Consider the following 22,732-nt stretch of genomic DNA (forward strand, 5'->3'; position numbering starts at 1 on the left):
GTCAGTCACACTGTTAATGGCCTAGTTGGTGATAAAGGTGACAGTCCATACTTCCATCAGAACATATATGGGTAGTGCTGAATGTCTGTGGTTTTATATAATGCTTTACAGATGGCCAGCCAGGGTGAGCCTTTAGGAGTGTTGCATCCCAGCCTTACTGAAGGTTGCACCGTGTGTCTACCCCTGATTCTGATAAACCCAAGTTGTAGACAAGGGAGTGGATATGGTACGCGTGTGGGCCCATCAAATGTGATTTCGACCAATGCTACGGTACGAGTATGTCCCACAGCCATAGATACAGTCCTGCAGAATGTCAGCCATGTTTGAATTCTCTTGGAACAGGCTTGGAACATGCAGTGCCAACATAGCTTACGTTGGCAATCTCTCCAAAAAAAGCATCCTCCTTACCCCACGACACTTTCATTGTATGCCTCATGTTGGATTTCTAAACCTTTGAACCTAGTCTAGAAGGTGGAACATCCCAGGTGTCCCAGTAGCAGCAGCAGTGTCATTGAGGCTGTAAGGGGCCCTGTGTGTTGGTGCAGCATGCAGCCCAGGCACATTCCTGGAGCACAGGAACCTGTCTGATCACCCTGTGCCTGCGGCACCTGATGCTGTCTTTCTCTCTCTCTCGTGACTTTCTTTATCTCTTCTGGCAGTTTTCTCCTTGGTGTTCTCGTGATCTGCTTCAGAAATCATTCTTATTTATTGGGCGTTCCTCTTCCTACCAAGACTCCGATGTTGCGATTGCTACTCTGGACTGCATCAGGAGTAAGCTACAGCGGCGGGGTTGTTTGTAGATGTTTTACTCTTGGTTGTTAGGAGTTCCTTGGCAGTTGCTATGGTTGTGTTACTGTACACAGCTGTTCAGAACATTTGATCCAGATCCAAATGAATCAAGCATCCAGAACAGGCTCATGTTTTGTTGGTGTCGGGTATGTGTCAATAATTCTCTAATTCAAACCATAAGATATGCAGCTATCAAGAGCCCTTTATCAATGCTGACAGGACGCTCTGGTTTTTCCAAACGTCGCCACACTTTCAGTCCGTGTGTTTTTAAAGGCCTGAGAGACATAGTTGCCCTCTTACTCAAAAGAAGTCCATTTGTATCCTTGTTTTCTGGTTGAACGACATATTCCACATCGTTATTGTGTGTGTCAGTCCCTGTAACATTCTTCTTCGTCCCGACTTAGCATGAAGCTGACCATGTATCATGACGACATAAGCCTCAAGTCATTTGGTCTGCGAGATTCAGGAATGCCATTGTTTGATGGGTGTATTTTATTATTTTAAAATGATTTCAAAGCCACCCAAGAGGGTGAGTGCAGTTTCAGTTGATTACAGTTTGTGCTCCATTTTTCATGACATATTGTAAATAATCAGCAACAGCAACTCATATTACTCCCTGTAGAATGAGAAAATAGTCAATTACCTAGAAAGTTGTTTGTGTTCGCCACCAGTTGATGGAGAAACTGTAATCAAAATGGCCTCCTCAGCTAAATGTAATCTGCGGGATATTGGAGTTTTTCTGTTTTTTTTGGACTCTGATGATGCCCCCTCAGTCAATTTTGTCAGCAATAACTACCATGAAATATACTCGTCAACAACCTATTTTTCTTGACAAAATACTGACGATAACAAGACGAGAAGCCCTGGAAAATACTATTACAAATTACTTTTCATTTTAGTTGACAAATGTAACGAAACGAGAATTCTACGTGAAACTAATGGACATTCAATTTGACATGAAGCTCCGTTTCATCTGTTTTGTCCAATCATAAGCATGCATGGTTTAGCAGAATATTTCATGCAATCCTCTGATTACCTCTTCGTCTATCATGTCTTTCTGTTGCGTGGGCTGCTTGAGAAAATCTTGCTCTCCCACACACAGCTCCTGGAAGGTCACTCCCCTCTCTTTTGAACTGATGTGCAGACAGGAAACTAATTGTAACTTACCTCAGTTTGAAACAACAATACTGTCATTGATTCTTTGCTTTCCTATAGGCCGTTTTTGCTCTGATCACACCAGAAGCTCAATTTTGCCATGTTATTGGATGTTATTCATCTGCTCTTGCAGTCTGTAAATGCAAGTTGTGGTTTATTTTTTTTGCTGAATATTAGGAGTACAGTTATACTTCTGGCATTGTTGGAAAACTCACATTATCCCCTTTCGAAGGAAATCACTTATTTCAGGGAATGTCTTCAATTGTTTTGCATCTGTGAACTTCAGTTCTTGGAAAGGATTTCCTTATAGACCACTGATCTGTTTATTGGATGCATGGCTTCAATGTCGGTAATTTTTCTTTCATGTGAGTTGTCCTTAAACATGCTGTCATCAAATACATTACCTAAACAGGGCAAATGTATCACTTGTTACAGTTGACAGTTTCATTATTGATGTCCAGCCTCAATCTAGGCATCTCATTTGGTCGTCAATCAAGATAGCGACAATATGAAGAGGATGTACACGTGGTTGCTGTGGTGATCCTGTATGTATGGTATTGGGGTGTGGAACCTACTTTCCGTCTTGGCTCCACCCACTCACCCTCCCGTCTTTGATATGTAACATAGCCCTGCTTGGTAACCAGATAATAGTCCCTTTATAGCATCCAACACGAGTATCCAAGAGAACAGTGACGCACCAATGTTGATATATTATATTGTTTACGTATTTAGTTGATTAAATACATAAATGAGAAAATAAAGACATTTACATTTGTAATAGTAGACATAGAGGAGAAAAGCCAAGCCCTGAAATAATTTGGGATGCTTTTAAGGCGCACATTAGGGGAATGATAATCTCGGCAAAAATTACATCTGCGTTAGTGATTTATTTCTTTAATTTTAATTACTATCTTAGAAAAAGCCCATACTTATTTACAAGGTAAAGAAGAAAATGCAATTTCAGAATTTAAGCAGGAATATGATCTTTTACTTTTGAAGAGCGCCAACAACTACAGGTTAAACTCAAAGCATACTATTTAATGGTAAATAAACCTGGTAAACACCTCGTAGCGCTCACAAAAAGAATACAGTTATAATTTTAAAAGATAAGGATACGAATGCTATAAATAGAGAACGCTATAAATAGCCATTTTAAAAGCTACTATGAAATTCTATATAAATCAGAATGAAATAAATTGGACTGATCCTACAGCCTTCTTGGACTCTAGCCCTGAAGCAACTATCAGCAGATAAAAAAATAATCACTAAAAATGGAAAGTAGCCCCCTATTTTACTCAAATGACAACCTCAGTCACTCGATTCAGTGCTTCCGAGTTCCATGTATCAAACAGTTATTTCCGTTTTATTAAAACCATGAAAATCTGGAGAGCCCTGCAGATTGCAGATTTTAATAAATTGCGACAATAAAATAATAACAAAACTCAAATGCAACAGAATGGCAGAACTCTTACCAGACTTGATACATTTGTATTTATTATGGATCCTCATCGTTTATTTAATTTAACTTTTAATATAACTAGGCAAGTCAGTTGAGCAAATTCTTATTTACAATGACCCTATCCCGGAAGATGCTGGGCCAATTGTGCACCTTATGGGACTCCCAATCACGGCCGGTTGTGATACAGACTGGAATCGAACCAGGGTCTGTAGTGACACCTCTGGCACTATGATGCAGTGCCTTAGACCGCTGCGCCACTTGGGAGCCCAGGCAGCAGCTACTCTTCCTGGTGTCCAGCAAAATTAAGGCAGTTATACACAATTAAAAACATTACATTTCACAACACATTGCAAGGGCTTCATGTTTTGTTTTTAGCCCTAGCACTACACAGCTGATTTTAAAATAATCAACTTATCAAGCTTCAATCATTTGAATCAGCTGTGTAGTACTAGGGCAAAAACCAAAACATGCACCCCTTGGGGTCCCGAGGTTGGAGTTTGGGAAATGCTGGTATAGTATGTATGTTATCATGTGCGTGTGTCTGTGCCTCTTCAGTCCCAGCTCCTTAATTAGGTGTATTTTGATCAGTTCTTACTTGATGTGGAACAGAGTTCCATGTAGTCATGTGCCACCTCCCATAGTCTGTTATGGACTTGGGGTCTGTGAAGAGACCTTTGGTGGCATTTCTTGTGGGGTATGCATGGGTGTCTGAACTGTCCGCTAGTAGTTTAAACAGACAACACAGGGCATTCAACATGTCAATACTTCTCACACATGCGACTTTGAGCCAGGAGAGATTCACACAGCTCTCGTGTACATTTAAGGGCCAGTTGTGTTGCCCGGTTCTGGGCCAATTGTAATTTTGTTTTAGTGAATGATTCGTCCCAAATACAATGCTTTCAGTTTTTGAAATATTTAGGACTTACTTATTTCTTGCCACCCATTCTGAAACTGACTAAAGCTCTTTAAGTGTTGCAGTGATTTTACTTGCTGTGGTAGCTGATGTGTGTAGTATTGAGTCATCAGCATACATAGACACACATGCTTTACTCATAGCCAGTCGCAGGTCATTAGTAAAGATTGGAAGAAAAAAAACGGCCTAGACAGCTGCCCTGGGGAATGCCTGACTCTACCTGGATTATGTTGGAGAGGCTTCCATTGTGTTCTTTAATGATGTCAAAAACTGAACTAAAGTCTAACAAAACAGCTCCCACAATCTTTTTATAAATGTCTCTAAGCCAATCGTCCGCAATCTGTAAGTGCTGTACATCTTGAATGCCCTTCCCTATAAGCGCAATGAAAATCTGTGAGTTTGTTAACTGTAAAACTTTGCAAAAAAAGAAACGGACCTTTTTCAGGACCCTGACTTTCAAAGATATTTGGTAAAAATCTAAATAACTTCACAGATCTTCATTGTAAAGGGTTTAAACACTGTTTCCCATGCTTGTTCAGAGAACCATAAACAATGAATGAACATGCACCTGTAGAACGGTCGTTAAGACACTAACAGCTTACAGACGGTAGGCAATTAAAACTTAGGACACTAAAGAGGCATTTTTACTGACTCTGAAAAACACCAAAAGAAAGATGCACAGGGTCCCTGCTCATCTGCATGAACGTGCCTTAGGCATGCTGCAAGGAGGCATGCGGACTGCAGATGTGGCCAGGGCAATAAATTGCAATGTCCGTACTGTGAGACACCTAAGACAGCGCTACAGGGAGACAGGACGGACAGCTGATCATCCTCGCAGTGGCAGACCACGTGTAACACCTGCACAGGATCGGTACATCCGAACATCACACCTGCGGAACAGGTACAGGATGGCAACAACAGCTACCCGAGTTACACCAGGAACGCATAATCCCACCATCAGTGCTCAGACTGTCCGCAATAGGCTGAGAGAGGGTGGAATGAGGGCTTATAGGCCTGTTGTAAGGCAGGTCCTCAACAGACATCACCAGCAACAACGTCGCCTATTGGCACAAACCCACCGTCGCTGGACCAGACAGGACTGGCAAAAATTGCTCTTCACTGACAAGTTGCGGTTTTGTCTCAGTAGGGGTGATGGTCGGATTTGCATTTATCGTCGAAGGAATGAGTGTACACCGAGGCCTGTACTCTGGAGCGGGATCGATTTGGAGGTGAAGGGTCCGTCATGGACTGGGGCGGTGTGTCACAGCATCATCGGACTGAGCTTGTTGTCATTGCAGGTAATCGTAACGCTGTGCGTTACAGGGAAGACATCCTCCACCCTCATGTAGTACCCTTCCTGCAGGCTCATCCTGACATGACCCTCCAGCATGACAATGCCACCAGCCATACTGCTCATTCTGTGCGTGATTTCCTGCAAGACAGGAATGTCAGTGTTCTGCCATCGAAGAGCCCGGATCTCAATCCCATTGAGTACGTCTGGGACCTGTTGGATCGGAGGATGAGGGCTAGGGCCCCCCCCCCCCCCCACCCAGAAATGTCTGGGAACTTGTAGGTGGATAGTGGGGTAACGTCTCACAGCAAAAACTGGCAAATCTGGTGCAGTCCACGAGGAGGAGATGCACTGCGGTACTTAATGCAGCTGGTGGCCACACCAGATACTGACTGTTACTTTTGATTTTGACCCCCACCTTTGTTCAGGGACACATTATTCAATTTCTGTTAGTCACATGTCTGTGGAACTTCTTCAATTTGTCCCAGTTGTTTAATCTTGTTGTGTAAATATTTGTATGAACATATGTTAAGTAATGTTAAGTAAGTGAAAATAAACGCATTTGACAGTGAGAGGACGTTTCTTTCTTTGCCAAGTTTTATCTAGTCAAACATTTTTTTTACAAAAGTTTACTAAGGGTTGTTAACATGCTGTTTTATTGAATGACTTGCTTCACTCCAGGCCTGGGGGGGCACACTTTCCTGTATGTTTAGATTGAAGAGATGGAAATAGGAGTGGCAATATCATCTGCTATCATCCTCAGTAATTTTCCATCCAAGTTGTCAGACTCAGTTGGATTGTCATTGTTGATAAAAAATAAAAATGCACCTCTTCCACACACTTTAAGTAATATAAAATTACAATACTTGTCTTTTAATAATTTGGTCAGTAATGCATGGCTGTATAGGTTCCGAATTTGTTGTTGTCATGGACTTTGTTGAAGCTCCTTTGGCAGCGATTACAGCCTCGAGTTGTCTTTGGTATGATGCTACAAGCTTGGTACTCCTGTATTTGGGGAGTTTCTCCCATTCTTCTCTGCAGATCTTCTCAAGCTCTGTCAGATTGGATGGGGAGCGTCGCTGCACAGCTATTTTCAGGTCTCTCCCGAGATGTTCGATTGGGTTCAAGTCTGGACTCTGGCTGGGCCATTCAAGGACATTCAGAGACTTGTCCCGAAGCCACTCCTGTGTTGTCTTGGCTGTGTGCTTAGGGTCGTTGTACTGTTGGAAGGTGAACCTTCACCCCAGTCTGAGGTCCTGAGCACTCTGGAGCAGGTTTTCATCAAGGATCTCTCTGTACTTTGCTCTGTTCATCTTTCCCTCAATCCTGACTAGTCTCCCTGTCCCTACCGCTGAAAAACATCCCCACAGCATGATGCTGCCACCATGCTTCACCGATGGGATGGTGCCAGGTTTCCTCCAGACGTGACGCTTTGCATTCAGGCCAAAGAGTTCAATCGTTTCATAAGACTAGAGAATCTTGTTTCTTATGGTCTGAGAGTCTAGGTGCCTTTTGTTAAACTCCAAGTGGTCTGTCATGTGCCGTTTACTGAGTGGCTTCTGTCTGGCCACTGTATCTTCCCCAGATCTGTGCTTTGACACAATCCTGTCTCGGACCTCATAGCTTGGTTTTTGCTCTGACTTGCACTGTCAACTGTGGGACCTTTATATAGACAGGTTTGTGCCTTTCCAAATCATGTCCAATCAATTGAATTTACCACAGGTGGATTCCAATTAAGTTGTGGAAACATGATGCACCTGAGCTCAATTTTGAGTCTCACTGTTTTTAATACATTTTTAAAAATGTCAACCTGTTTTCGCTTTGTCATTATGGGGTATTGTGTGTAGATTGCTGATTTTAAACGGTTTTATTTAATCTATTTTAGAATAAGGCTGTAACTTAACAATGTGGAAAAAATCAAGGGATGTGAATACTTCCCGACGGCACTGTATCTGTTTACATCTCAACATTGGTGTGTCACTGTTGTGTTGGATACTATCAAGGGACTGAAGACATTCTTCCATGGAATAGGCTAACTCTAGGAGTACTAGTAGATCGATCCAATCATTATATGATTATTTTTTTACTGTGGAGTTGTATCTGTGATACTTTTGATAATCGCTCATGCTGTAGATTAGGTCTAATTTAAACTTTTTCAGGAAAATATTGTTTTGACTGAAATTAAAAAATGATCTGGCAATTAAAAAATTCCTAGTAGAATCTGATTAATTTTATTTTAATAATGCATTGTCATATTCTTTGGTCAGTACTCCTGGAACTTGTCTAGTACTGCTTTGTCCACCATGGTCTTCATAAGGCCAAGCCAACCATAAGGTTGGGGTGGATGATGTGTAGGTTGTCTTCCTCATTTTCCTGAACTCATCAAATCAAATGTATTTATAGCCCTTCGTACATCAACTGATATCTCAAAGTGAAGAAAACCAGCCTAAAACCCAGAAACCCAGCCTAAAACCCCAAACAGCAAGGAATGCAGGTGTAGAAGCACGGTGGCTAGGAAAAACTTCCTAGAAAGGCCAAAACCTAGGAAGAAACATAGAGAGGAACCAGGCTATGAGGGCCAGTCCTCTTCTGGCTGTGCCGGGTGGAGATTATAACAGACAAACTGATATCTTTCCTAACAGATAAGATCTAAACCAGGCCAGAACTTGTCCGTGTAGACCAATTTGGGTTTCCAATCTCTCCAAAAGAATGTGGTGATCGATGGTATCAAAGGCAGCACTAAACTCATGACCCGAGGGCCCACTGCAGCAGGGCAGCACACGTGAAGTGTGTTCCTGACACTTGAATTTCAAGAAAAGACGTCCAAGTCTATTTATCTGATCTCTCATGATTTAAAATGGGACAGTTAAAGCGTATGAAGCTGCCAAATGTGAAAACCAGTTACAATGTCACTTTTTATTGTCTCCTCACATTACTGCTCCTTTTGTCTCAACAGAGTTGTGTTTCCTCTGAGAGAGAACCTTGTCGAAAAGCAGAGCTTACTTTTAGCGACGTTGTTCATCCAATCATAATGATGGACCCTCGGGTGTGCCCACCCTCACTCAACAGCAGCCAATCAGTGATGAGCATGGACAAGTCTCCTTCTGGAGGATTCAAGGTTGGACACTCACGGAACGACAGCGCTGGGTCATCACGCAACTCCCGCCAGGTAGTTTCTGAGCCGTTCCTTAAAAAAAAAAAAAAAGGATCTTAGTGGGGTGTGGCTGGCTTTTGTATATGACGGGTCTCCTCTTTACACCATAATGCAACCAATGATGTATATAACCATCATGAATATCTCTATGGATGGATGGCTGAATGGATGAAACCCACTTTGTGAGGATTAAGTTCTTTATGGACAATGCAACATTTTTATTTTATTTAACCTTTATTTAATTAGGCAAGTCAGTTAAGAACAAATTCTTATTTTACGGCCTACCCCGGCCAAACCCTCCCCTAACCCGGACGACGCTGGGCCAATTGTGCGCTGCCCTATGGGACTCACGAGCACGGCCGGTTGTGATACAGTCCGGGATCAAACCAGGGTCTGTAGTGAAGCCTCTAGCACTGAGATGCTGTGCCCTAGACCGCTGTGCCATTCGGGCTCCAAACTAATGAAAACTGTATCTCCCCCCCTCCCATAGAACTCCAGGCACTGGGAGGTGTTGGAAGACCACATGGACATGGGTTCAGGGATCGGGTCAGCGCTGGACATGAGCATCCCTGGTATCTGTGAGGGCTTCTTGATGAAGAGGAGGAAGTACCCTTTGAATGGCTGGCACAAGGTAATGCAAAGGCTTTACCTGGCAAGCCAATTTGAAGAACAGTTGAAAGCCAGTTGAAGCACTGTTGGCAAGCCAATTGAAGCACAGTTTTGCTATTAAGTTCTGTTTCACCATCACTTCTGACTTCCTGGGGTGTATTCACTAGTAGCCAAATGGAAGTAAATGGCTGGAACTTGGCTGGAAGGGACTAATCCAGGGTTTCCCAACGAATCTAAACCTCTCAAAAAAATAAACGTGTTCTCATTGCTACTGGTGTGCACTTATGAATACACCCCTGTCTAATGTGGTTCTGTCTCTCTCCTTTCAGAGGTACTTCCTGCTGGAAAAAGGCATCCTCAAGTACTCCAAGACGCAGCAGGATGTATGTATTCACGATACATTACCAAAAACACAAATTCAATTCACGATTGCAATCATTCTGAAATTGGTCAGTGCCGTATTGTAAATGTTACAGGCTTTGTAATGCTTGTTTATACACGTTGGACAATACAGTGTGGGGGGGGTTTCATCCATTCTAATGTTCCACTGGTCAGATCCAAAGAGGAAAACTTCACGGCTCCCTGGACGTTAGTCTCGCTGTCATGTCCATCAACAAGAAGTCCAATCGCATCGATCTGGATGGTGGAGACTATTTATACCACGTCAAGGTACACGGAGTATACAAAATACTAAGAACATGCTCTTTCCATGACCTAAACTGACCAGGTGAAAGCTCTAATCTTTTATTGATATCAATTGTTAAATCCACTTCAAACAGTGTAGATGAAGGGGAGGAGATGGGTAGAAGAACCATTTTTAAGCCTTGAGACAATTGAGACATGGATTGTGTGTATGTGTACCATTGAGGGTGAATGGGCAAGACAAAACATTTAAGTGCCTTTGAACGGGTGCCAGGCACACCGGATTGTGTCAAGAACTGCAACGCTGATGTTTTTTTTCACGCTCAACGGTTTCCTTTTCACATCTGTTTCTTATCCAGAAGAAGTAGCATGTGTTGTCCCCCCCCCCCAATTAACGTAATTATTAATGTAAAATTCACTCTCCTGTTAGGCCAAGAACAATGACTTGTTCTACATATGGCTGACCAAGCTGTGTGCCCATCGTGTCTTCAAGAAGAACGAGGCCTTGGGCGTTCACCACGGAGTCCTCCATGCCCTCACCATGGGCAACAGCACGTTGTTGCCAGCCATGGCCAGTCTAGCCCAGAGAAACCAAGCCGCCATGCCAGGCATGGTGAGTGAACAGAGAAACAGGGGTGTGACGCAATGTGGTCTGCTACTTGCAGTGCTACAAACAAATACGTTCTGGTCACACCAAAATAGGTGAAGGTATATTCTGAATAGAACGAGGACTTTATACAAATTGGCTTTGACTGACACTTGACTACTCTTCTATCTCTTTCCCTCCTCTGTCCCCAAATCATGTGGTTCCAGTACCCTCACTACGCCAGCTCTGCTTCGGTCTACCAGGCTGAGATGGAGGTTCCGCCCACAGCAGCCCCAGGGGTCAACGGCAAGGTGGCAGCATGGCTCCAGCAGACCCACCAGTCAGATACCTGCTCCCAAGGTAAGGTACTTCCATGGTGAAAGCTAGGGAATCAAGGCTATCAATTTACAGTTCAGCATTAAATGAATAACCAGTTATTTTCAGAGCTAAGCGTTCACTCCAAAGCTTTATCAATAATCTTCTCTGACCCTTGACCCCCACAGAGCTAGCTCGTTCTCAGCTGGACTTGACTGAGTTGGCCAAGCTCATCCAGAGGCTCAATTGGCTGGAGAGTGGCCCTCAACCAATCTCCAACAGTGACCTAGAGCGACGAATCAACATGCAGGTAAGGTCACCGCCCTAACAACTACTCTACAACCGCACGTGCTGTATATGAGATGTTCTCTATGGGGGGAAAAAAATGGCACACCTGTAATTCTGAGCTGAGTGTGACATTGGAGTATTCATTTAGTGGTTGACTGTTCTTTAGACTGAGCATGTATCTATTCTACCTGTCTTTCAGAATCTGACCCTTAATACCCCCAAGGCCAAGAAGGAGAGGAAGACGACAAACAAGATATTTTGTCACTCTCGCACCCTGTCCGGAGTCGAAGGCCGCGGCACGGTAAGTTCTCATGTCCTATACAGTGGGTATCATAAATATGTTTTTCCACATTTTGTTATTACAAAGTGGGATTGAAATAGATATCATTTTTGATAAAGTCATTTATGTACAGAAAATACTCTGTCAGTGAAAAATACAATTTCCAAATTAACAAAAATGTAATGACTAAAATATAGTTGCATAAATATTCACCTGCTTTGTTTAGGCAAGCCAAAATGAGTTCAGGAGTAAATGTAGCTTAACAAATCACATAAGTCACATGGACTCACTCTGTGTGAATAATAGGGGTTGACATGATTTTTGAATAACTAACCCTTCCTCTGTCCCCTAAAACATCTAAGGAACCTCAATCAAGTATTGAATTTCAAGCACAGATTCAACTACAAAGACCAGGGAGCTTTTAGAAAGCCTCATAAAGAATGGCAGTGATTGGTAAATGGGTAACAATATCAAATCAGACATTGAATTACTCTGTGTGGTAAAGTTAATAATTGTGCTGTGGATGATGCGTTTATACCACCTAGACACATCAAAGATACAATCGTCCTTCTGAGCTGCAGGACAGCAAGGAAACTACTCAGGGATGTTACCATGAGGCCATAGGTGATTTTAAAACGACTATGGAGTTCTATGGCTGTGATGGGAGAACTGAGGATGAATCAACGTTGTAGTGACTCTACAATGATGGCTTAAATGACAGAGTGAAAAGATGAATACAAATAAATATACAGAATAAAATATTCCAAAACCCTGAAGTAATCCTGGGGTGGAAAAAAACCCACCAAAAAAACACGACAAAGGAATATACTTTTTCGCTTAAATGCAAAGCTGTATGTTTGGATCCAATCCAACACATCACTGAGTAACTGCCTCCTTATTTTTGAGCATGGTGGTGGCTGCATCATTGTATGGGTATGCTTAACATTGGCAAAGACTGGGGAGTTTCAGGACAAAATGAAACTGGATGGAGATAAACGCAGGCAATAACTTGGAGGAAAACCTGCTTCAGTCTGCTTTATGCCAGACACTGGGAGAGGAATCACCTTTCAGCTTGACAATAACCTACAACACAAGGCCAAATCTACACTGGAGTTGCTCACCAAGAAGATAGTAAATGCTCCTGAGTGGCCAAGTTAGTTGACTTAAATCTGCTTGAAAATCTATGGCAATACTTGAACATTTCTGTCTAGCCATGATCCCCAACACCTTGACAGAGCTTGAAGAATGTTGAAAAGAATAACGGGCAAATATTGAATAATACAGGTGTGCAACGCTCTGATAAGACTTACCCAAGAAGACTCACAGATGTAATCACTGCCAAAGGTGTTTCTAACATGTAATGACTCAGGGGGGTGAATACTTATCTAATCAAGGTATATTAGTGTTTAATGTTTGTATTGTGTTGATTGTTGACAAAAAGAGAACAATTACATCCATTGTAATCCCACTTTGTAACAGGAAAATGTGAAATCTAAGGAGTTGAATACTTATGATACACTGTACAAGACATTAGTCATTGGATATGAACGTTTTCTGGACATTTCTGTGTCATGGCTGTCTCGGAATCCTCCTACTCTTCTACTTTCACCCACTGTTCCCACATGTCCCCTCTCATTTTTCATTTATGGTTTAGGGACCGGTACAAACACATTGCATAAACAATAATCTGATGGTTGACCCTAGTATATTTCTAGCTGACGAGATGGGTTTTTCTAAAGACGAAAAAAGTAAAAAAAAACTCAGCAATAGAAATGGCAGAGATTCTACAAAAGACGTAAGGCTACTAACATACAATATATTAACTAAGTTCTTGGCCGCGTCATGAAACGTTGCGCGCGCACTTAGGCATCCAAAGGGTCTTGTTTACATTTAAATGAATGACAACTTCCAACTTCAGAGGCAGCTCATGCAAGTTAACAAACATGTAATTAGATGGTCTTCTACAACATGGCAGATGTCATCGGAGGACTAATTACCTAGCGAGCTAGCAACAGGCAAGGCAACAAAAAAAAGATGACGCTAGATAAAGCCAGGAGACTAATGTACTTGTTGAGCACAATTCTAGCCATCAGTTTTGTTTTCATGGTCATCACTCACTGTTGCGTTTGTCAAGGTCCCGACATCAATGTAAAGCTATTCTGATACAGCCACAGGCCATTTTGATGCTAGCATGTGCATGCGTCACTCAAAAGTGACACACAAAATGGCTCTCTACACACATTCACCCCCCCCCCCCCAACTTTCCTCTCCTCCCACAGTTTACCTCCAGCCACCTGAGCACATCGTCCAACCACCTGAGTGTGGGAGCCTCCTCGGTGTCGTCCATCCCGGACTATGTGTACTCTCAGCTCTCCAACCCCCTCATAACCTCCCCCGAAGCCAAGAAGATCCAGCAGGACATCTGTGCTTTATCCTATAGGGGTATGAGAGGGGTGGTACATGGTTCTGGGGCTCATTCGATGGGGTGTTAATAAAGTTCCTCATAGGAAAGTCATGTGTAGAGCTGGTTATAGTGAGGCTGGTTCTGCAACATAAAAAAGGACCTATGTAGACCACTGCAATCTGGTAGTAATTGACTTACTTTAGTTACTTAGGGACTTATGTCGGTATGGATGAAAACGGGAAATCAAATTAAAATGACATTTGTCTGCCGTAATCTTCTTAGTTCATGCATCTCTAAAGTCCATCCACGAAGTGCTCGCCCTGGAACGTGAGCGGGTCCGACAGGCTTGGACCGGTCCAGACCTACGCTCCTCCACCTCCAATCAACTGGCCACCCTGTGTAGCACACTGTCTGAGGTAAAAGGCCTGCCCTGGACACACACTCACATATACAGTACACACGCTGAGACGGACATCCTGCTATACACTAAGAACATAAACCATTGTTAATGGCTCCAAAGGAGAGACCTGCATTTGTTTTTTTGTTTTTTTGGAAGTAACAAGAAGAACAGGAAGAGACTTAGCGACCAATAGAAAGGCTTTGTTCACATCTAGTCAATAACACTGTGGTCTCTGTTTTAAAACACACACAGCAGACGTTTCGGTGGGCCACACCTATTCTCTCGCTTTCTTTTGCTCTCTCCTTCCAAAATATAGTCCCGTCTCAGTGTGCTGCTGTTCAAGTGTGTGTGAAACCAGCCAGAACTGGTTTGGGCTGTTTGGGGCTGGGACATCTCGGTACTGCCCATCAGGGATAGAACCATTCCTCCCTGTTCTCCTGTTTTGAGCCTGCCTGGATGAAACAAAAGCCTTTTCAAATGTAAAGCCACTTGTTCAAACAGATTAGATTTATCTTGGTGAAACAACTTAAACCTCCCCCAAATGTATCTATTTGATTCGAGTTATGATGTTTTTGAACTTCACTAATTACTATGAAAATGGAACTAGGATAGTTTATTTTGGTTGAAAGCTGCATCAATTGTTATGTCCTGGATGGATCTGACAAAGCTGAAAGAGTTCTGAGGGAAAACTTCCACCACATGTGCATACTGTACATTTTGTCCAACTTACCTGCATATGGGCCAAGTTATATAATGTGACAATGGGAAATGAGCTTAATATTGTGCTTGCTTCTCATACAATTCTCTACAGTATACTAATAAGTCACTGTTTGTGTGTATCCAGCTGGAGGTGCAGTCTTGCCAAACCAAAGTTCATTCCCTGTCCCTTTCCTCTGGATCCACGGGGAGTTCCAAGGAGTCCTACAGCACTGTGCGTCAGGACCAGGTGTGTATTCAGCCGCCAACCCCCACTCAGCAAGAGGCAGGCTGCCACTTGTTTCTGAATGCGTGTCTGGCTGTGTACTGTATGTCTGCCTGTCTCTGCGTCTGTGTTTGTGCCTGTATGCATGGGATTCTCTATCAAATGAGCAGGATTTTCTTCCTTAACTTTCTTTTATAAGACATTATTGACATCACTTTTATCCATCTGAAAGCGTTGATTTTGTATGCTTCCTGTTAACTATAGTCTTATTCTTCCTCCTTCGGTCACCCCCCCCTCCCTACTCCAGAATGCTGAGAAGACGCCCTCCAAGGGCTGCTCTGTGCAGCGCACCCCCTCGCTGGCCGACTCCATGGCCGAGTACTATGACGCCAGAGATGTCGTCGTCTGTGAGAACTCCTCTGAAAACGGAGAAGAGGAGTCTGATGAGTCCGGGCTGAGTGACATCACCACCACCAGTAACTCTGAGCCAGACGAGGTCCATGGTGAGCCGCCACTCTTTGGATATTACTGTTTAACTGTGGTCCTAGAAGTAGAATGACTAGAACGGCCACTCTAAGGATGTGTTCTATAATATTGTGTTTGAGCAGTCCCATTATACCTTGAATGCAGTTCGGTCTATGTGGTCCATTTGAGTTTTTGTCTTGAAAAATAAGTAACAATATGCATTTGATTTGTTTTAAATTCAGCAGTATCTAGTAAAGCTGGGACGATAAACCGAAAATTATCAATACCGACCGAACCGACCATTTATCGAGGACGTTTTACTGATATCGATTTTAACGATAAGTAGCCTTTACTAGAGGAATGTGTAGTATGAAATGTCTGTTAAATGTGGGCTGTTAACAAGACAATTGATGACCACAACCTTCAAATTAGTAGTTTTAAGGGTAATATAAAAATGTAACTGGTGCACATTATTGTTAACTTTCAATTTACCGTGATCGTTTAGTAATTTTATTGTGATATGGATTTTTGTCTATATCGCCCAGCTCTATCTAGGTAGTTATACTCATGAACTCGGCTGACACCAACATTGGGTGTGTCTATAAGTAATCTGTGTACAAATGTATTTTTATTACGTTTTCTGAACATAGCTTCCACTTTGCCTGCAGAGGCAGTATCACCGGACCAACCGCAAACAAAAGGTATTTTGGGACTGGTCAAACTGAAGTATCGGTGGAGTGGTGGTGAATTGCGTCCATATTGGAAGTCCCATATGGATCGTTTAATTCATTGATGCACAATTTATTTGAAGACGGTACATTTTCAGTGTTGTACATGCAAGCATACTGATTTGACCCTGAAAATGCCCTAGCAGTCGACTCATTTTATTACCATGATTTTATCATCTCTCTCTTTCTTCTTCCTCTTTGTCCTCCTGAGGTGTCTCTTTGGTTGTGTGGGACTGGTGACAATTTAACAAACGCATTATTGTCTAATCTGTATAGATATTTCATTCTTTAAACATCATACCGTCCACCTCAATCCAACATCAAACTCTAATTTGGAAGATGGAGAAATCGAGACTCTGTCATTACTTAATTTTTCCTCCTGTTTCACCATCCTCCTTTCCTTGACAGCTTTGGGACTTCAGACATTTTAAAGGGATGGTTCATCGTTTTGGCAAAGAAGCCTTGATTTTGACAATTTAAAATGCATAAAGAAACAAGGCAACAAATGAATGTAACAAAAATTGCTGAGGATTATATGCACAAGTCTAAAGATTTGTTTCCATTGTGGTCCTCTAATGGTAGCCGTGTCTGCAAGTTAAAACAAGAGACATTGGCATCTGGCATACATTCAATCATACAAAATGTATTTTGTTTATCTACTTAAGATCTTGTGGATACCATTTTTATGTCTCTGCGTCCAGTATGAAATTAACTGTCAAAATAAAGGAAACGCCAACATAGCTCTAAATAGGACGCTGGGCCACCACGAGCCCGGCAGAACTGCTTCAATGAGCCTTGGCATAGATTCTACAGTTATCTGGAACTCTATTGGAGGGTTGAGACACCATTCTTCCACGAGAAATTCCATCATTTAATTTGGTGTTTTGTTGATTGTGGTAGAGAATGCTGTCAAGTGCCGCTCCAGAATCAACCATAAGTGTTCAATTCAACCTAGTCTCAGAGCATTTCGTATTATTCTGTCATGTAAATCCAAGACACTCCATTTAGTATATGTTTCGTATGGTATGTATTCATTTGTGGAATCAATCGGCCATTTCTTATGTTACAAATTACAATTTGTATTATATGTTACGAATTTGCAAAACGGATGTTACGAATTCTAGCTAGGCGGCTAACGGTAGCTAGGCTGTTCAATTGGGTTGAGATCTGGTGACTGAGACGGACAGTGTTTAATGCTCATCAAACCATTCAGTGACCAGTCGTGCCTTGTGGATGGGGGCATTGCCATTCTGGAAGAGGCGAATCCCCTCAGGATATAAATGCTTCACCGTAGGTTGAAGGTGATCACTAAGAATGGCTGTGTATTTACTGGCTGTTACCTTGCCCTCTAAGGGGTTGAGTGGCCCCAAACCGTGCCAGGAAAATGCACCCCACACCATAAGAGCTGCCAGTTACCTGTAGTTTTGCCAGCCAATGCTAACTAGTGTTAGCATAATGATGAAGTCAACAGCTAGTATGCTAGCTATTCTCATATACTTCCAGGCATTGTGCTAACGCTATTTGGCAACGTCCTTCAAACTGAACGCAGAGACACATAAAAGGTTATCCACAAGTTCATCTGACCCTGGAGACAATCCTGAACTCTCCCTTTAAGGGCTGAATCATGTCTAATTTTTTTGTTTGTTCAAGCCTTAAGTGCTGGGCGTAATTGTAAAACAACATGTGAGATTCAATAGGAAATGTATAGAATTCCATGTAACCTTTGTCGTATGCCCTCTCCCCCTGGCAGCCTCTGCCACCCTGAACTACCGCACCAGCGTGTCCAGAGCCCCGGACATGGTCAGCACCGTGCCCACCAACACAGGCCGCCGCACCGTCCTGCCCGCCAACTGTGTCGACAACAGCCACATTGGCATCATGACCATCCTGTACAACAACATTGGCAAGGACCTCTCACGTGTGTCCATGCCCTGTGGCCTCAACGAACCTCTGAACCTGCTGCAGAGGGTGAGCGAAGAGCTGGAGTACTCTGAGCTTCTGGACATCGCCAACAGCACAGAGGACCCCTTCGAAAGGATGGTAAGGCGGCCCGACACGTGCCTGACCTTAAAACGAAGCAGCGCAAGTATAGGTTTGTGCTGCCACACCAGCGTTGGTGCTGATTCAAGTAAATTGATGCGCCTGTAGATTTGCTTAGTTGAAATCTGGAAAAAAAGGTCTATGCTTTCTCAAATCAAATGGTATTGGTCACGTGCCGAATACAACCGGTGTAGACTTTACCGTGAAATGTTTACTTACGAGCCAATAACAAGGTTATATACAAGGAGTACCAGTAGCGAGTCAATGTGCAGGGGTGCCAGGTAGTTGAGGTAATACAGTATGTACATGTAGGTAGGGGTGAAAGTGACTAAGCAATCAGGATCAATAATAAACATAATAGCAGCAGCATATGTGAAAGTCTGTGTGTGTTGGAGTGTCAGTGTAGTATGTGTGTTGGGTAGAGTCTGTGCATTAGAGCCATTGCTCTAATGACAATGAATGGGGTCAACTTGAATTGCAGATTTAGCATGTAAAATACTATAGTATTTTGGGGTAGCAGTTTTCTTCGGGTACCATTTGATATTGTTGATGGGCGCGATCTCACTCATCCGTTTTCCCATACCTTCTTTTTCATGAAGCTATACATTGGAGTTTTCTCCATCTCTGGCTATGCCTGGGCCACCTGGCGGAACCGCTACAAGCCCTTCAACCCCGTCCTGGGAGAGACTTACGAGAGCCACCGCAAGGAGCGCGGCTTCCGCTACGTCGCTGAGCAGGTAGGACTTGAATAATCCTGACCCAGAATAATCCTAGATTCCATCTGCAAGTAACCCTTAACTGATCCAGGGTGTCTTCCACTGACGATTCAGTTATTTAAGGTTTTTCCTTTCTGTTCCCAGGTCAGCCACCACCCGCCCTGCTCCGCCGTGCACGCAGAGTCTGAGAACTTCACCTTCTGGCAAGACCAGCAATGGAAGAACAAGTTCTGGGGGAAGTCTTTGGAGATCATCTCCTCTGGTCCAGTGAATGTCAAGTTGCCAAAGTGAGCGTTTTATGCAAATTCCATCATGATTATTTGACCAAATAAAGAAGGAACGTAAACCCGACTTTCACATCGTCGTTTTGAATGCCTTGATCCGTTGTTCGAAGTAGAAGCTCGGGGACAGTGTTTCGATTGAGCTGATTGAAGATTTGAAAAGGCATTAGCTTGAAAGTATAACTTACTGTGTTATTCAATGAAAGGTTCATAGTATTGAAACCGGCTCAGGTGTCCATGAATTTGAAGAGTGCCTCTTCATCCAGTTGCATTAAACCCATTTCTTTCTCTCTCCCTCTGCCCTCTAGGTCTGGGGATCACTACGAGTGGAACAAGGTGGTGACCTGCGTACACAACGTCCTGAGTCAGCAGAGGTGGCTGGAGCACTACGGCGAGGTGACCATCAGAAACACCAAGAGTGACCTCTGCACCTGCAAGATCTCCTTCGTCAAGGTGAGACCCCTGCCCGGTGCGCACAGAACCTAAAGCTCAATTGAAGGATAACCCCACATAATGAATCAAATAAAAGGTTAACAGCCTGAATGGGGTCTAGACATTTGTGAAATCTCCAAAGCTTTACATATGGAAGTACCTAACAAGTTGCCATTGACACGGCCCCCTCTCTCTCCCTGCGTCTTTCCCTCTCTCCCTCAGTCCCGCTACTGGACCTCGGAGACCAGTAAGAACGAGGTGCAAGGCCAGGTTCTGAACCAAGCGGGAGAGGTGGTCCACCGGTTCGGTGGGCTGTGGCATGAGGGCATCTTCTGCGACACCCTGCCTAACCCAAAGTGCATCTGGAAGCCCAGTGAGTACTGCTATTATCGGAATCCTCTATTATTTGCTATGTACGATAATCCTAATCTCTAATCCGATCTTGATATTATAGTTTATCCCATAAAATGGTGTAATCCACACCATTGTGCCTATTATCTTTTCCCTAATCCATTCTATTTCAGTGAATTCTATCTTATGGATGTTTTCCTCAATCCGTGAGATGTTTTCCTCAATCCGTGAGTCCGTAATCCACTCTATAGTACCAGCACTATGTATCGCCTCACACAGTACCCTGTTTCTCCCATCCCCAGACCCTCAGCCTGATGACCACTTCCAGTACTACGGCTTCGGTCGCTACGCCAGGGAGCTCAATGAGCTGACCCCTGAACTCAAGAAGGTCCTACCTCCCTCAGACACCCGCTACAGGCCAGACCAGAGGTGAGACCACCATCCGGCCTGCTCAGTAATGCGTACGTAGAGGATGTTCAGCCGTGTGCACGTCATTTAGATTTGTCAAATGCATTGGAAGTGGGGCTAGGAATACTTCTTGAACATGATCTAACCAGGGAAAACTCTGGGTCCTGTACAGTAGGTCATGTAGGTGGCATCGTTCAGTGACATTTACTTCCTCAAATGTCAGGGAGGTGTGTTGTGCATTGATGTGATGCCACATCCGATGGTACTGTACACACAATTGACCCTGTCAACGCCTTTTTGATTCTGTCATGCAGAGTGCAGCTGAATCTCGTATCTCTCTACTGTTCTTTCCCCATAGGATCCTGGAGGAGGGAGATGTAGCTGGGGCTGACAGTAAGAAGGAGGAAGTAGAGCAGAAACAGCGGGACCGACGAAAGGAGCTGGCCAAGAAGGGAGAGGAGCACGTGCCTCGTTTCTTCAGGTGAGTCTCACCAACCGTCCCTTACGCAATCAAAGAGCATTTATTGTAGAAATAGCAAGGCGGTGGTCATCATCCCTGCTATTCAGGGTCTTTATGATTAGCTGAACCGGGTGTGTTAGGGCAGGGTTAGAATAAAAGCCTGCACCTGTAGCTTTACCAGGACTTGTGTTGGTGACCACTGACATTATATTGTGTGTTCATGCACAGTATCTGTTGATGTCCCTTTTTTAAAAGGTTAGCTCACACTAGAAAGTAAATATACTCTTCCCTCCTTCAGGAAAGAGCTGGATGCGGCCGGGAATGAGATCTGGCTGAGCAACGGAACCTACTGGAAGATCCGCAATCAGCCAGGCTTTGCCAACACCAAGAACTTGGATCTGTGGTGTTGAGTAGACCTGGCAGAGCCTCCTGTCATTTTGGCTTCATCATAGACTATTACAGCCCAAATGAGACTACTGAACACAGATACTGAAGTTCCACTGAGGGAAGAGGAGAGGTGAAGGGAGTTTTGACTGCATGGATGAATCATTCCAGGGTGACTGTCTGCCATGGAGAGAGGAAATGTCAACACGGAGTAGATGAGGACTACTAGGGATCTTTTCCTTCAAGTCTGATGTTCCCACATTGATGCCGATCTTCCACACCCCAGTGACCGCTCTGGTGTCCGCAAATATAAACTGCCTTGAAAATAACCAGATTGAAATTGGTTCATGCATTTAACTGCCAAGTTTACCCATTGGTGGTCGGAGATCCAACATAGCGTTTTGAATAATGTTACCTTGCATGTTAGAGATGCTTGATGCTTTTTGTCAATGTAATATGTCTATATATTTAAACACTTTTACTTATTGACTTTTTAGGTCTATATGCAGATGTATTTAAATCACTCTAAAGAGGAACTAACCGGGCAGGGGATTGTTTTTAAGACTGCTGTGGATTAATGGGGTTTTATGGGTAAGAAGGGCTACCTCTTGCACTCTCGATGGGTCTTACTGTGTTTTTGTATATTTAGTTGTCATGTCGAGTTGTACAGTACTTTACATCTTTTGGACTTGTTTTAAATGACACATTGGTTTGAGTCACTGAATACCTCACATCTGTCTCCTTCCTCACCCGTTTTAAAGAACAGTGATCTATTTAACACTTTCACTGCTTCCCTTAGTTTTTTCCTTGTATTTCTTTATCTAGAGTGAGTTTATAGATGTTTAATGCTTTTTAGGGTTATCTTTTCAACCTTGATTTAGGTTGATCCTATGAAGTATTTTTATGGATGTTTCAACAGTGGGTTTTACGGAAAAGAGAACCATTGTTACATGTCAGTGTAAAAACAATTGGAGGGCTATAGTCGAATCATCCAAAATGAATTGTTTTCTAGTCTATTTTCGAATAAATACTGAACTTAAAACGATTTGTTTTTCTTTGACACTGCAATGTATTGCAGCTATTGTAAGCAGTTGTTTAACTGGAAGGATCTCTTTTACTATTGCCCAACGCAGGGAATGTAAAATGCCTATAGGTATACAACATGTTCCCTTATGAGTTTAAGTCTAATGAATTGAATCGAAGCGTGGAACCCAGTCCAACCAGTTGCTGTTCAACAGACTAGTCATTGAAGACCGAGAT

General features: G+C 43.1%; 1 protein-coding gene across 4 annotated transcripts in view; it reads left to right on the forward strand.

Moving 5' to 3' along the window:
* LOC139580066 (oxysterol-binding protein-related protein 7-like) overlaps positions 1-22,514 on the forward strand; it is a 23,882-nt gene extending 1,368 nt beyond the window's left edge. The window contains exons 1-22 of one of the 4 annotated variants that reach the window (XM_071408644.1): positions 788-935; positions 8,564-8,776; positions 9,252-9,392; positions 9,700-9,753; positions 9,926-10,039; positions 10,443-10,625; positions 10,826-10,958; positions 11,102-11,223; positions 11,401-11,502; positions 13,761-13,923; positions 14,168-14,301; positions 15,130-15,231; positions 15,515-15,710; positions 16,323-16,373; positions 18,151-18,440; positions 19,040-19,177; positions 19,301-19,443; positions 19,746-19,890; positions 20,092-20,242; positions 20,523-20,649; positions 20,987-21,109; positions 21,387-22,514. In XM_071408644.1, the coding sequence (XP_071264745.1) occupies positions 801-935; positions 8,564-8,776; positions 9,252-9,392; positions 9,700-9,753; positions 9,926-10,039; positions 10,443-10,625; positions 10,826-10,958; positions 11,102-11,223; positions 11,401-11,502; positions 13,761-13,923; positions 14,168-14,301; positions 15,130-15,231; positions 15,515-15,710; positions 16,323-16,373; positions 18,151-18,440; positions 19,040-19,177; positions 19,301-19,443; positions 19,746-19,890; positions 20,092-20,242; positions 20,523-20,649; positions 20,987-21,109; positions 21,387-21,498 (3,072 nt within the window). In that variant the 5' untranslated portion in view covers positions 788-800 and the 3' untranslated portion in view covers positions 21,499-22,514. Of the gene's footprint in view, positions 1-787; positions 936-8,563; positions 8,777-9,251; positions 9,393-9,699; positions 9,754-9,925; positions 10,040-10,442; positions 10,626-10,825; positions 10,959-11,101; positions 11,224-11,400; positions 11,503-13,760; positions 13,924-14,167; positions 14,302-15,129; positions 15,232-15,514; positions 15,711-16,322; positions 16,374-18,150; positions 18,441-19,039; positions 19,178-19,300; positions 19,444-19,745; positions 19,891-20,091; positions 20,243-20,522; positions 20,650-20,986; positions 21,110-21,386 lie in introns of those variants that run through there. The other 3 variants (XM_071408643.1, XM_071408645.1, XM_071408646.1) reach the window with 3 other exon arrangements.
* The last annotated feature ends 218 nt before the right edge of the window (positions 22,515-22,732 follow it).

This window comes from Salvelinus alpinus, chromosome 1 (assembly GCF_045679555.1).
Source record: "Salvelinus alpinus chromosome 1, SLU_Salpinus.1, whole genome shotgun sequence".
NCBI lineage: Eukaryota > Metazoa > Chordata > Actinopteri > Salmoniformes > Salmonidae > Salvelinus > Salvelinus alpinus.